This window comes from Pseudoliparis swirei, chromosome 12 (genome assembly GCF_029220125.1).
Source record: "Pseudoliparis swirei isolate HS2019 ecotype Mariana Trench chromosome 12, NWPU_hadal_v1, whole genome shotgun sequence".
Taxonomy (NCBI): domain Eukaryota; kingdom Metazoa; phylum Chordata; class Actinopteri; order Perciformes; family Liparidae; genus Pseudoliparis; species Pseudoliparis swirei.
In genome coordinates this window covers 7791136-7804597 of record NC_079399.1, presented here as the reverse complement: position 1 = coordinate 7804597, position 13462 = coordinate 7791136, and the positions used below count along the sequence as shown (strand labels likewise).

Genomic DNA, 13462 nt, shown 5'->3' with positions numbered 1-13462 from the left:
TGATTGTATACTGGGTGCCATCTACCACACACTTTATTTATCATACATAATCAGACCTCTATATAATTTAAACATATAATTTGTTGTACGTCTAACGTATAACTTCACACAATATTTGTCATTACAATATTTAAAAATAGAAGAAAACGGAGTAACCAGCATGCATGTAGCTCAAGAAAAATAACATCTAATGTCAGTCTGAATCTCAAGTCACGGGATTTCCAGTGCAATGATAGGAAACGTAGAGTTCTGCAATACAATATGGGACAGGACATTTCTTCGTCGGAAAGAATGTCCCAGACCTTTCTGTTAGTGGGAGGTCCTGCAGGAGGACTGTGGGCTGCAGCGTCTCTCATGGCCGCTAGATGCCAACACTCAGTGAAGCACATCAATTCAATGGAAGAATCCTGCAACTTCTTTATTCGTCCCCATCGATTAACTTCTTTATTAGTCCCCATCGATTACTTTCTCACATTTTTCTTTAAAATGTCCGACAAATGGCTTAAATTATAGATCTTGTTTAAGGTATACTCAACTGCACACTAAAATACTTTTATATACTTTACTGAGCTTTTTTGTTGTTGTTGGTACACATGCTCATTTCTAACACAGCCACCACAGAGTAAATATATCAACTTCTACAAGAACTTAGAGCTATTACAGGATACTCGAAATAATACTGTATATGTTATAGACAATGTTAAACTCTCTCTCTCTCTCTCTCATTATATATACATCAGAAATATACATGCCTGCATTGTATTTGTTTTTGCCATACTCATCATTTAGCCTAATGTGTGTCCCTGAAGAAAAAACACTATTTAACATCACGTAACATATTTTTTGTAGCAAACTCAAATGACGTGTGAGCATAAACTTGCTCTCATGTCTGCTTGTTTCATTATGTTAATATGCTGTTTCATTATGTTTATCGGCTGGCTCTTAAAGATCCATTTCGTTTAGCTAAACACTAAAGAAAATTGGTCCTATCAACAAACAAAAAAAACACCCAACATAAGATTGATTATTATTTTTAATAGATATGGCAAACACATCAGAAAAAACCCATCCTTGGTTGGGCTGCCCTTCTGTGTGGCGTTTGCATGTTTTCCCCCACGTCAAAGTGGGTTCCCTTCGAGTTCTCCGGCTTACCAAAGACATTCAGCTATCGGTTCATTGATGACTCTGAATTGCCCGTGAATGTGAGCGTGAGTGTCTTGGCCTGGAGACTCGTCCACGGTGTAGCCTGCCTTCGCCCAATGTCAGCTGGGAGCTGCTCCGGGCGACCCTGAATGGGAAAAGCGGTTCAAAAAATGAATGGATGGAGGGAGGGATGGAGGAATGGATGGATGGATGGAAATGTTGCTTCTTAACAAGAATGACCCAAGAGTCAAACCAAATTAACGAATGCTTTTGAACTGTTCTGTCTGAGAGGCACTCTTTCCTCTATAATTATTATCATGCTACGCCAAAATTGGTCAGTTTATACATGGTATACATTAAATATGTGAATTATAGAATCTTAGTCTATCTCTTGAAAGCTGTGTCAGCACAATTAACCAAACTACAGGTCAAAACATGCAGTTAGTACATTCTGCTTAAAAATTGTTTTTGATTCTTGAAAATGTTTTGATATACATTTACCCAAATGCACTGTTTGACGTGTCGGAGCGTAAACACGAAATGAGTGGAGCCTCTATGTTTGAATCAGTCTGATGTAATATAGCTTCTGTAAATTGAGACCAATGGTTCGTGAGTTCATGCTTGTGGATACGTGACTGTCGCTGCTTCATTTGCTTATCAGAGCTTTCAGCGATCAAAGCTCTTAAGTAGTCCGCCATCTGTAATAAACATAGACCCATCCAGCTCGTATCCTGTTTTGAACTTGTCAACATGGTACTTTGGTTAAAGTGTCTGAACTCCAGGGACAACTTTGTGAGTCATTTCCACGTATCTCATTTTTGATGTTGAGTCTTTAAGGAAACTGTGCTGAGCACCCTGCAGGAAGGGATTCCTCTGAGCTCAGACATCAACAACATCCCAAATATTAGACCCGCAACGTAGAGGTCAGAGGAATGGGAGTGAGCGTGGAAATGATGCCACAGTGACCCGTTGCCAAGGTCATACAGGAGCGCTCTTACCCAGATATTCTGAGTGTAAACAGCGCACATCAAGGCAGCGGAAATGCTGTGTGTCATGACTGACGCACTTTATCTCCGAAGAAGCGGCTATAATGGGGTTTGTTGTTCCTCTGGCCTGTAGGAACTCACATCACTGGTCAGTCATCTTACATCTTCAGGTCCCTGGGTACTTAGTGAGTCCAGAGGTGTGGCCAGGATATCGTTGTGGATCTAGCATACGTTCTTTTTCTGCAAATAAATATGAATTAGGGTTAACATGTATTTAACGATCAATTAACTTGCTGATTTTTTTCTTGACTATCAATCGAGAAGGATTTAGGTAAAAGGACAACAAAGAAATTACTAATCACAATTTCCTCAAGCATCAAAGGTGGCATCTTTATGTTTTTGACCAACAGTCTGACACCCAAAGAATTTCGGCTTAAAAATAGGAATCAGCTCATTTTTGACATTTGTGTTTGAAAAAATAATTATGTGATTTATTGATTATCAAAAGGCATTCACCTCTTTTGTTCCCCAGGCATGCAAAAGGTCAGCTTGGTTCAATGATGTCCTTTTTACTGTCAACATGGTAGAAATCCCACTCAGACCATCGCCCTATGAGCCAGTATTTAATAACTTTAATCTCTATACAAGCCCCCTTTGAGTGTTATGGTCTGTCAAAGGTATCGACTTTGAGAGATGCATGGGATGATATATGAATCCGATCATTACATTATGAGTGTTATTTGTATCAAATCTTTTTTGCTTACCTTAATCTCAGTAATGCAAAGGAATGAAGTCCCACGGGGCGACGCTCTATCAACTCATTAAGTCCCTGCTAGACGTGGGAGGTTGAAGCCTGGAAGCTCAGAATCTAAGATAAATTCACTCTTAACTTCTGTCGGCCATCAAATCTGGAGAAGAGATTTTGACTGTTCTGTGGATGACATTTGCTGGTTATCAGTGAGGCCGCATTAAAGTGGCTTTTTCAAGCCCCTCCCCTTCTACCTTGACGCCTCAATGCATCGGCAATCACTCACGACTGCACTATTTCGGCACCAATCACCAGGCGTAAAGGCTAATCGTCATCAGCCCATGATGAAGCATTTAGGGCCGTCATGTAATGAGCAGATATAGACACGTGTTGCTGTTATATGAAAGATGCATGAAAGATTACTTTGCATAGGACATCATATGCATCGTTGTATGAGGATGAGTTGCTATAGGGTAAGGATGTACATACACACACGCACACAAACATTAACCGTAAATCGAGTTGCCACTGTAAAATAACCTGTAATCAATGATCGAGAGCGTTCCCTGCAGCTTTCTCCGTTGATTTTATCTTTATTTCAACCCAAGGTACTTTGTATTGTTGCTTTGTGTTTGTGCATGTTGTTTGTTAAAAAAAAGGTAATTGCTACCAGTTTTAAAATAATATTCATTCGCTTAAAAATTCATGCTCATCAAGCAAATCATTATTTTTATTTTAACATTTCTATTTGAATTCCATCAAATTTTTCAAGTCATGTTCCATTTTGATTTTTATGATATATATGTTAATATATACAGGACTGTCTCAGAAAATTAGAATATTGTGATAAAGTTCTTTATTTTCTGTAATGCAATTCAAAAAACAAAAATGTCATGCATTCTGGATTCATTACAAATCAACTGAAATATTGCAAGCCTTTTATTCTTTTAATATTGCTGATTATGGCTTACAGCTTAAGAAAACTCTAAAATCCTATCTCATAAAATTTTAATATTTCCTCAGACCAAGTAAAACAATTTTTTATAACAGCTGAGTGTTTGTCAAGGCTCAGGAAACCCTTGCAGGTGTTTCGAGTTAATTAGACAATTCAAGTGATTTGTTTAATACCCTACTAGTATACTTTTTCATGATATTCTAATATTTAGAGATAGGATATTTGAGTTTTCTTAAGCTGTAAGCCATAATCAGCAATATTAAAAGAATAAAAGGCTTGCAATATTTCAGTTGATTTGTAATGAATCCAGAATGCATGACATTTTTGTTTATTTAATTGCATTACAGAAAATAAAGAACTTCATCACAATATTCTAATTTTCTGAGACAGTCCTGTATATAATGTAAGCACACACAAAGAAAGTCTCACGAGCTGTCACCATGTCACCCTGTTTTGCTTTGTCTATCCTCCACAGTGTAAAAGGGTCTGAACTGATGACATCACTCATCTAAATCATTAGTGCGTCTGCTCCTCAGGATGCGCGCTGAGTAAACTGTGCTGGTGCAGGACAACAGGTCCAGAACCACGATGGGAGTGTGTGGGCCAACTCAAATAGAGAGTTACTAAAGACATGCAGCTCTTGTGATCAAAGACACAACGTGTTCTTTTAAAGAGCTTTGTCTAAATGAACTTTATAAAGCGGTTGTATAAAGCAAAAAAAACAGCAACATATCAGAAGATGCACAATTTTAAACGTTCCTAAATTTGCGGGAATTAGCCATATCCGTTACAATTTCACTGCATCTATCATCCCATCTTGATTGAAAAAAAGTTGTCATTTCATAAAAACACTGCACAAAGTGTTATAACTATATCAATCAGAGCAATCAATCACAAACAATTCCTTTAGCAGTTATTTCCACAATATTAAATCACGGGAAGAACAGATGAGGACGTTCTCTCTCTCAAATGGAACAACCACATTGCAATTAGGAAGCACAATAGGAACATCCTCCTCCACATTGAGGTGAAGAGTTACAGCACCCCTGGGAGACTCTAAGGCAGTCCAAAAACAAGCCAGATAGCAGCATAGACACACCAGAGCCAGCCATGATATTAGAGAAGGAAAGAGGGACCAACGCGGGCCAGAATAGGACATGAACTGCAATTTTGCATCACTTGTTTCAAAATAAAATATAAAAAAATCAAGTATTTATATCCCTTGACTTTTCAGCGGTATTTCTAATTTAAGAAAAACACGTTCTAATACACAACCCCAAATATCCTATTAAAGTGGGCAGTTTACTGACATGCAAATAGTTTTGGAGGACATTTCTAAATCCTTTCCCTGCGCATCCTGCAGTACTGCACAAGCTTTACCGCCTGTGCCGATTTTGGTAATCAGGCCGTGCTTATGGGTAAATGGAAATCTAGCCTTCTCCTTCCCTGTGTTGGCAGCCATGTGCTGGCCTCCCTCTGTGCTTGTGCTGGTAGCCTGTATCTGCTTAGAACAGGTGCCGGATCCCGTTCAGCTGCAGCATTCACAGCACAGGTACGGGTGGGAGGTCCTTGGCTGCCTGTACAGTCCCCCAAGTTTTCCAGGGGTCCCCATCTGTGTCCCCGCACATCCTCTGCCACATGGCACCTGTCCCTCGACGGGTCTGGTCCATTCTTCGTCCGGCGACGTGCACGCCTGCCTGCCACCCCACACTCTGCCTGTTGTTGAGCCACAATGAGATGAAGAATAGCTGCACCCATAATCCCTTGCTGTGAGATGTGTGTGTGTGTGTGTGTGTGTTTTCTTTCCTCTTCCTTCCAGAGTTAGGGCCAAGTACAAATTGTAAACAGGTTATTATGCGGCTGTAACACACTCTAACTGGAAATGCACTCCGACAACATTTACTGTTTACTGATGTAAGTGTGTCTTTATCCAACGCACAGAAAAATGTAATTTGGTGTAAAGTTCACTGCATTTACTGTGATGAGGATGTTGTACTGGGTATGTTGTTTTCTATTTACAAAGCTCAACAGAAAAAAGAAATTATTAACCTCCCGAGAATCACTCTGAATGAGAACATTGCTTTATCCAATTGCACAAAACTACTTACAATATATGTAAATGCTTATATTTAGAATAATGTAACTATCTTCATGTGGTAACAAGGCAAGAACTCAAACACATGCGGACATAATATATATATATATATATATATATATATATATACACTACCGTTCAAAAGTTTGGGGTCACTTAGAAATGTCTTTATTTTTCAAAGAAAAGCACAGTTTTTTCAATAAAGATAACATTAATCAGAAATACACACTATACATTGTTAATGTGGTAAATGACTATTCTAGGTGGAAACGTCTGGTTTCTAATGAAATATCTCCATAGGTGTATAGAGGCCCATTTCCATCAACGATCACTCCAGTGTTCTAATGGTACATTGTGTTTGCTAATCGCCTTAGAAGACTAATATCTGATTCGAAAACCCTTGTGCAATTATGTTAGCACAGCTGAAAACAGTTATGCTGGTGATATAAGCTATACAACTGGCCTTCCTTTGAGCTTGAAGTTTGAAGAACAAAATTAATACTTCAAATATTAATCATTATTTCTAACCTTGTCAATGTCTTGACTATATTTTCTATTCAATTTTCAATTCATTTGATAAATAAAAGTGAGTTTTCATGGAAGACACGAAATTGTCTGGATGACCCCAAACTTTTGAACGGTAGTGTATATATATATAAAAAGTAAATAGGTTTAAAGGGCATCTTAGTCTTACTTTATTTATATATATATATATATGTATATATATATATATATGTATATATATATGTATATATATAAACCATAGTCATGTAGTCCAAATAAAATAAAAAATATCCCATGTAATACACCGATTTGCATCATATAGCACAAAAGTGATGTAACATTTATATATATACATATATATATACATATATATGTGTGTGTGTGTGTGTGTGTGTGTGTGTGTGTGTGTGTGTGTGTGTGTGTGTGTGTGTGTGTGTGTGTAGTAAGTAGGTTTAAAGGGCATCTTAGTCTCGAGCATTAATATACCATCGTCATGTAGTCCAAATTAAAATTCCCCCATGACCTACAGTTAATACACCGATGTACGTCATATAGCACACATGTGAGGTGATTGGACGCTCCCTCATCGGCTACACAATGGAGGCCGGACCAAGCAGACAGTCATCAGCCTCCTCCTTGCCCCGGGAGGACACCATCTTTAAAGTGATCACTGCGCACCTCGGCCCCGGCAGATGGATAACACTTTACACAGCTGTGCAAGCTGTGAGCCACATCCACTCACACCGAGCCGTACGCCGTTACCTTGACAGTTGCTGTTGGGTTAAACCGCAGAGATGTTTGTTTGCCCAGGGAAGTGACATGACGGCAGAGGAGGAAATAGGAAACATAACAGACTACCTGACAGACTCATTCCACAGGCTTGACCTGGCATTGGAATGCAGCCAGACAGCAATCAGGGAGAAATAACAAGAGGAGGCGTTTTGTTTGTTCAGTCCTATATCCTTATATTTGCAAATCTTGTAAATCTTGTCAACTTGCAAATGTGTAAAGGATTCAATTAGTCAAATGAAATAGTATCACGTGCTTCCTCCTCACAGAATAAGGGGCTTTTAAAGCCGCTTCTTGCAAGTGGCTGCATGTTCAAGGAGTCAAGTTTATGCCGCTCACAACAATGTCATGCCAATGTTTGTTGACACATCAATTTTCTATTTCCTTTCTTGTTGATTTATTGGAGGTGAGACAGCAGCAATGGCTGTCTCCGGTTTTTAACAGAAGGCTCTGACTAAAGGTTGCGATGACGATGACTCAACTTCTGGGAAAGAAATGCTTGAGGATGACGAGTCGAGAGTTTTGCCCTCACTTTACGAAACGAAAAGTCACAGGATCCCCAATATCGGTATGAAGTCCCATTAAGCGCTTCTGGGCATTTACACTCTATATATATATATATAGAGTGTATAGAGTGAAGAGCATTTCTTGATCGCAACCTTTAGTCAGAGCCTTCTGTTAAATATATCTATATATATATATATATATAGATATATTTATATATCTATATATATATCAATATATATAGATATATTCATACACTTACATATGTGTATACTGTACATATATGTGTATGCTATATGTGTTTGTATACACTTGTGTGTATATATATATGTATTTACTTATCTGTAGAAATATATACACTTGTGTGTATACATATATAAATAAATGTGTATGTATACATGTATGTGTGTATATACATATATGTACAGTATATACATATATATATATATATATATATATGTGTATATATATTATGGCAGCCAGTGAAAGTATTCCTTTATGGTTTTTAATTGTCCTGCTCCACACAAGCTGAACAACAACTTAAAAAAGAAACAACATTGGACTATCACCCAAATAAGAAGAGGGCTTTATTTCTTCATCATGCTTATATTTCTATTCCTTACCTGAAAATCTGTTGCGGCAATACCGTTTTTCGTTTGGATGTGAAACACTATTAAAACATGAAAGCGTGAGGGAATAACATGATATATTGATAATAACAAAACACTGCTTTATAGTTCAGGTCGGAGACTAATGTGATGATGCTTTGTTGACGCTAGAGTCTTTGTCCTTGTTCCGGTTGCATTGTCCTACCCTGAGGTGGTGGATGTGATTGTGGCGACAGCGCAGGGAGTCTTGGAGCAGCACCGTGAGCTGACCCTGACCACTCTGGGGCCGAGGGCCCACTAAAGACCGATCCTCGGCCCGTATGCCTGGAGCGCCACCCGCCCAGCTCCCACAGCCCAAACACAGCAGCCCTCCTCAGAGTGTTGAAGGCCCGTAGACACAAAAGGGTCAGTTTAATCACAAGGTGTGTCAAAAGCACACACACACTCGTATGTGGAATCGTTGGTAGAAAGGTCATTTTAGTTACCCAAGTGTTCCGGTATGAAAGTGTTGTTTTTGCTCATTGCTGTGTGGATGTTTGTGGTGTGTTTGTGGTCACGGTTTGTGAAACAGGCCGGGCTGACAAAGCCTCTCGTGAAAAATGGTGGGTAAGTAAAGACGGGTTAGTAAGATGCTATTCAGCACTGCAGTGTTTCCTCCCGCTTGCTGAACAGTGGGTTCCCTTCCCTCTCCCTGGCTCTTTAATGCCGGGCCCAGCCGGGCCCAAACATCCTGACGGAGAGAGGCTTTTCCCTTATCAGTCAGGAAACACCGCTCCTCCGCCACATCCTCTTTACAAGAAGCACGACTCAACCGTTCCCAAAAAAAAAAAAAAATGCAGGAAGAACAGCCAGACTCCAGGATTTGTTAAAAGCCCCCTGCATTCCTTTTATCGAAAAAGAAAAATTTCAAGAGAACAGAGAGGGGTTGAGACGGGGGGGGGGGGTGGAGAGAAGATGGGGGTAACATTTTATTTATAAAGAGAGAAAAATGAGGAGGGTGTAAAACAGTCAACGAAGCCCTGGGATTTATTATTTTTATTTATTCTGCACAGATTACAAAAAGGTCTGCATCAGCAAGATAGAACGCGGGTGAGGGGGTGGGGGCGGGGGGTGGGAGTGGGGTCCGGAGTGCCTAAGAATGGCACCCCAGAATAAGACTCCAGGAAAACAAAGGGCGGTTGAGATGGAGGCGGGTGGCGACGGCTGTGCTTGTTTTACACTAATCCTCTGTAAATGAAAGCGAGTGGAGACGGATGGAGAAGGATGATGTGATGGAGGGTGGAAAAAAGCAAGAGAGGGGGGGGGGGGGGGGGGGCAGAATGGGCCACTTGCAGTACAACAGATAGATAGAAGTATACGTGACACGGAATTCAAAGATGGAAAAATATCCCCCCCCCTCTCACTCCCTCCCATTTGTGTCTGAAAACCTAGAGCATGAATACTTTTCTTTCTTTTCTTTTTTTTAAATGAGGATTGTATTACTTTGTTGGTATATTTATATATATATATATATATAGTGGAATGGGTTTCATCCGCCATTGCGTAGTTTCTTTAGTGAATCAGTTATTTACCAATACTTCATACATGATGATGTTGTTGTGGTATGTTTCCTGCGGGCACGTCATCCAAGTAGCAACTGCTTTTGTATAAAAAAAATGTAACTTTATTTTAAATTATTGTCTTTCACAAACTTAAATCAGCATACATTTATAGTTACCATTATTATTTTTCATGGTAGAGGTTATGATTATATATTATTAAGTACTTGAGAAGAAGTATAAACGCCTTTTTTCTTCACTATACACCGTTTTGTTAAATTGCATAAGAAATGTCCAACTAAAATCTCATTCAATTACAACTACTGAGGTAAGACTCCCAAACTTATGAGAGAGAGAGAGAGAAAGAGAGAGAGAGAGAGAACATATAGTACAAACATTCAAATGGAAAGCGTTGATAATAGCAATGCATTTAGCATTTATGCGAAACATCAAAGGACTTAAATTAGCTGCTAAAGAGCGTCTGTACATGCCGCAGTGGCAACAGTAACTGGTGACATTTACAAGTGGACAACAAGTCTTTACGATTGTTCTTCAGGTTTAGAAATGTCATGACAACAGGAGGTGGCATACTATAGTCCTGTGTGTCTGCATCCCTGAGGTGTCCATCTCCCTTTCTTCATATTCCTCCAATTTCTCTTTGTTCTTTCCTCGGCTCCAGATGATCATTTTGCTCAGTAATCAGTTCTGGTTTCAAATCATGGTGGATTTTGCTCATGTATGTTAATATGGGACTTGAATTTACACCTCAAAAGCACAGCCATTTTTGTTCTCCCTTACTGGCACCCAGGTGCAACTTCATCCCACATCATCACTTTAAAGCCCGTGTAAAGTCTCTGATGAGCAACCAGTGCAATGGGTGCTTACGAGATGCCGTAGTTGTTGTAGTAGGCCGCCGTTGCGTCCGCGAGGACCGAAATGAGGCTGCTTTCTGTGGTGCTGCTGGGACTCGCAGACGCAGCAGAGGCAGACGCCACCTGGATGTGTCCTGTGACGGTCATGCTGCCGCCCTGCTCGGGAAGGAAGCCGGTCCCATTGGAGTTCAGGTACTGGTCAAACTCATTGCGGTCCACCTCACCCAGAAGCTCTGCCTGACTCAGCTGGTCGAAAGTCTCCAGGTGACCCTGTGTTTCTGGCGGGGGGGACAGCTGACCCAGGTGGCCGTGGTGGAGGCCGTGGTGGATCTGGTGGAAAGATGAGGAACTGTAGTAAGACAGCTGCGGGCCGGGGATCAGTCCACCACCAGTCTGGGACAGGTGAGAGATGTGACCTAGGTGTGTGGCCCCACAATGGATTTGAGTCTGGGTGTAGTCGGTGTGGTAAGGGGGGGGGCTGCCCATGTGCGTCTGATTCTGGTGGTGCTCATCTGGGCAGGAGGAAGAGCAGGAGGAGCTACCAGATGTTGAATAATAAGAAGGGGGTACATGCTCATGGTCCATGCCGTCTAAGGGGGACATCTCGGGGGGAGTGGGCAGGCTGTAGGGGTAGATGTCAAAGCTGCTGTTGGAGCCGGCTTGGTCTCTGAAGCTTCTGACGCCGGGCAGAACCGGGCCGGGGCTGGAGAAGCCGCTTCTGATACCATTAGGGCTGCCGTCGTCTTTGTCGGGGGGGTGACAGAGGACTCGCTGGTCGGGCAGGGCGTTCTGATCGGGGGCCAGCCCGCTCAGCAGGAAGCCGGGGTCCACTCGCTTGCAGATGCGTTTCAGCTGCTTCTTCCTGCGAGGCCGATACTTATAGTTGGGGTAGTCCTGCATGTGCTGCACCCGGAGCCTCTCCGCTTCCTCCACATAGGGCCTCTTGTCAGGGGGAGTCAGGGCCTTCCATGACTTGCCTGCGAGAAGAAAAGACAGAATTTAGTGTGTTTTAATACACTACAAATATAGATTAGCTCGCAATTTATTTGTGCACATTTTTCAAATTTCATATTTAAAGTCAGTTATGTTAACACTAAGTTAGAACCACTCGCACACTAACAAGCTTCTACAATGTGTAAAGTATACTTGTATTCTAAATTTGTATTTCTTATTTTAGGCTTAAACTCCTTCATCGGATAATTACGATTAGAAATTCCCTGTAAAATAACTAAAACAAAGGTTAAAAAGCATGATAAAACAGATATCACAAAAATATTAAGATAAGTATTACTTCGCTTTAAAAATTAAAAATAAACATTTGCATGTTTTAATGCAAATTAAACCTCAAAATGATACTTCCTCTTATAAGTTCTTAGTCGTTTTAAGGGACTTTTTTTTAAAGTTATGAATGCCCCATTTAAGATAACCATAAGTGCCAATTGTACCTTTTATAATGAGAGTATAATTTACACGTATTGCTGTTTTGGAATTGGCTTTAAGATAATTTCATTTGTGCGAGAGTGCCAGATTTAGATCTTAAAATTAAACACTAATCCAAGCGGCCTAAATCCAACGCAAAATCATACATTTATGTCATTTTCTATGTCCATTATGTTAAATATTGAATACGTTTTTACAGAGACATTACCTTTTACATTTAAAGGAGGTTGGGCCACGCGCGTCTTTCTAAAATAGCTGTAAAGTCAAATTATTATTTTGCTCAGTCTAAAGTTTGAAAAACTGCGAATAAACATGTCAATTTATTTTCTTTTCTTCTTAAACACATACAATAGTTTTGTATTTACTTATCTTTTTGGGTGTTGGAAACAACTTTAAAACTTTGTCAAACAGCCGAGGCCCGGGGGGAACTATATGGTTCTAATCTGTCATATTAATTACAATAATAAAATATGAATAATAATAATCCGTAGATCATTTACGCAGTTTACTTAATAGACCTTAAAATAACTTCATCTCACCCAACATTTTGCTGAGCTCGGCATTGTGCAGGTCTGGATTCTGAACCGCCAGCCGCTTGCGCTCATCTTTGGCCCACACCATGAACGCGTTCATGGGCCGCCTGATGCGCGGCTCCGGCGCCTTGTCCACGGGGGTCCTGTGCGGGCCGTGTCCGTCCGACACGTCCCCGTCTCCCGGAGGACACTCGAAGGACTCTGGCCACGACGAGTACGCGCTGATGAGGGCGGCCATCTGCGCGCTTTCTCCTCTCCAGAAACTTAGGATGCGCCTCTCCCGCTGTCGCTCTGACAAGTGGACTTCTCTGAGTTGAAATACAGATTATTAAAAAGCTAATAAATAAAAAAACTACTGGAAACTGTTTGGTTTTTTAAAGAAATAAATCCAGCTGTGTCTCACACACTCACTAGATCACTAAAGCTACAGGCTACAATCAGATGTCACTTGGAGTTTTAAGGCGAAACCAGAGGAATGCTCAGGCAGCGTCTGTCTCCTCCTCGTGAATTATGATGCAGTCTTTCCTGGTGGATGGGCAGAGCGCTTTATATTTGAGGAGCAGGTTCCAGGAGAAGCCCCGGAGGAGTCTCGGCTCCTCCTTGATTGCAAGTTGAGCCCCGTGAAAGGGACAGAGAGAGAGAGAGAGAGAGAGAGAGAGAGAGAGAGAGAGAGAGAGAGAGAGAGCACTTCAACACCACTAACTACTTGAACTGGCCTCACAACAAAACAACACTTTCCAGTGCCCA

The 13462-nt window shown here is 40.8% G+C and overlaps 1 protein-coding gene across 1 annotated transcript; it reads right to left on the bottom strand.

The window, feature by feature from the left end:
* Positions 1–9352: 9352 nt before the first annotated feature.
* On the bottom strand, positions 9353–13226 carry sox7 (SRY-box transcription factor 7). The gene is made up of 2 exons (XM_056428051.1): positions 12722–13226; positions 9353–11719 (listed from the first exon to the last, which is right to left on the bottom strand). The coding sequence occupies exons 1-2, from the start codon at positions 12951–12953 to the stop codon at positions 10752–10754; spliced, it is 1200 nt and encodes a 399-aa protein (XP_056284026.1). The 5' UTR covers positions 12954–13226; the 3' UTR covers positions 9353–10751.
* Between the last annotated feature and the right edge of the window lie 236 nt (positions 13227–13462).

Bases quoted from the DNA above. Each gene is read 5' to 3' on its own strand.
- sox7 (XM_056428051.1), bottom strand. From the start codon at position 12,953: ATGGCCGCCCTCATCAGCGCGTACTCGTCGTGGCCAGAGTCCTTCGAG. The intron at 11,720-12,721 runs GTGAGATGAAGT...TTCTTCTCGCAG, and splicing joins CGAGCTCAGCAAAATGTTGG to GCAAGTCATGGAAGGCCCTG.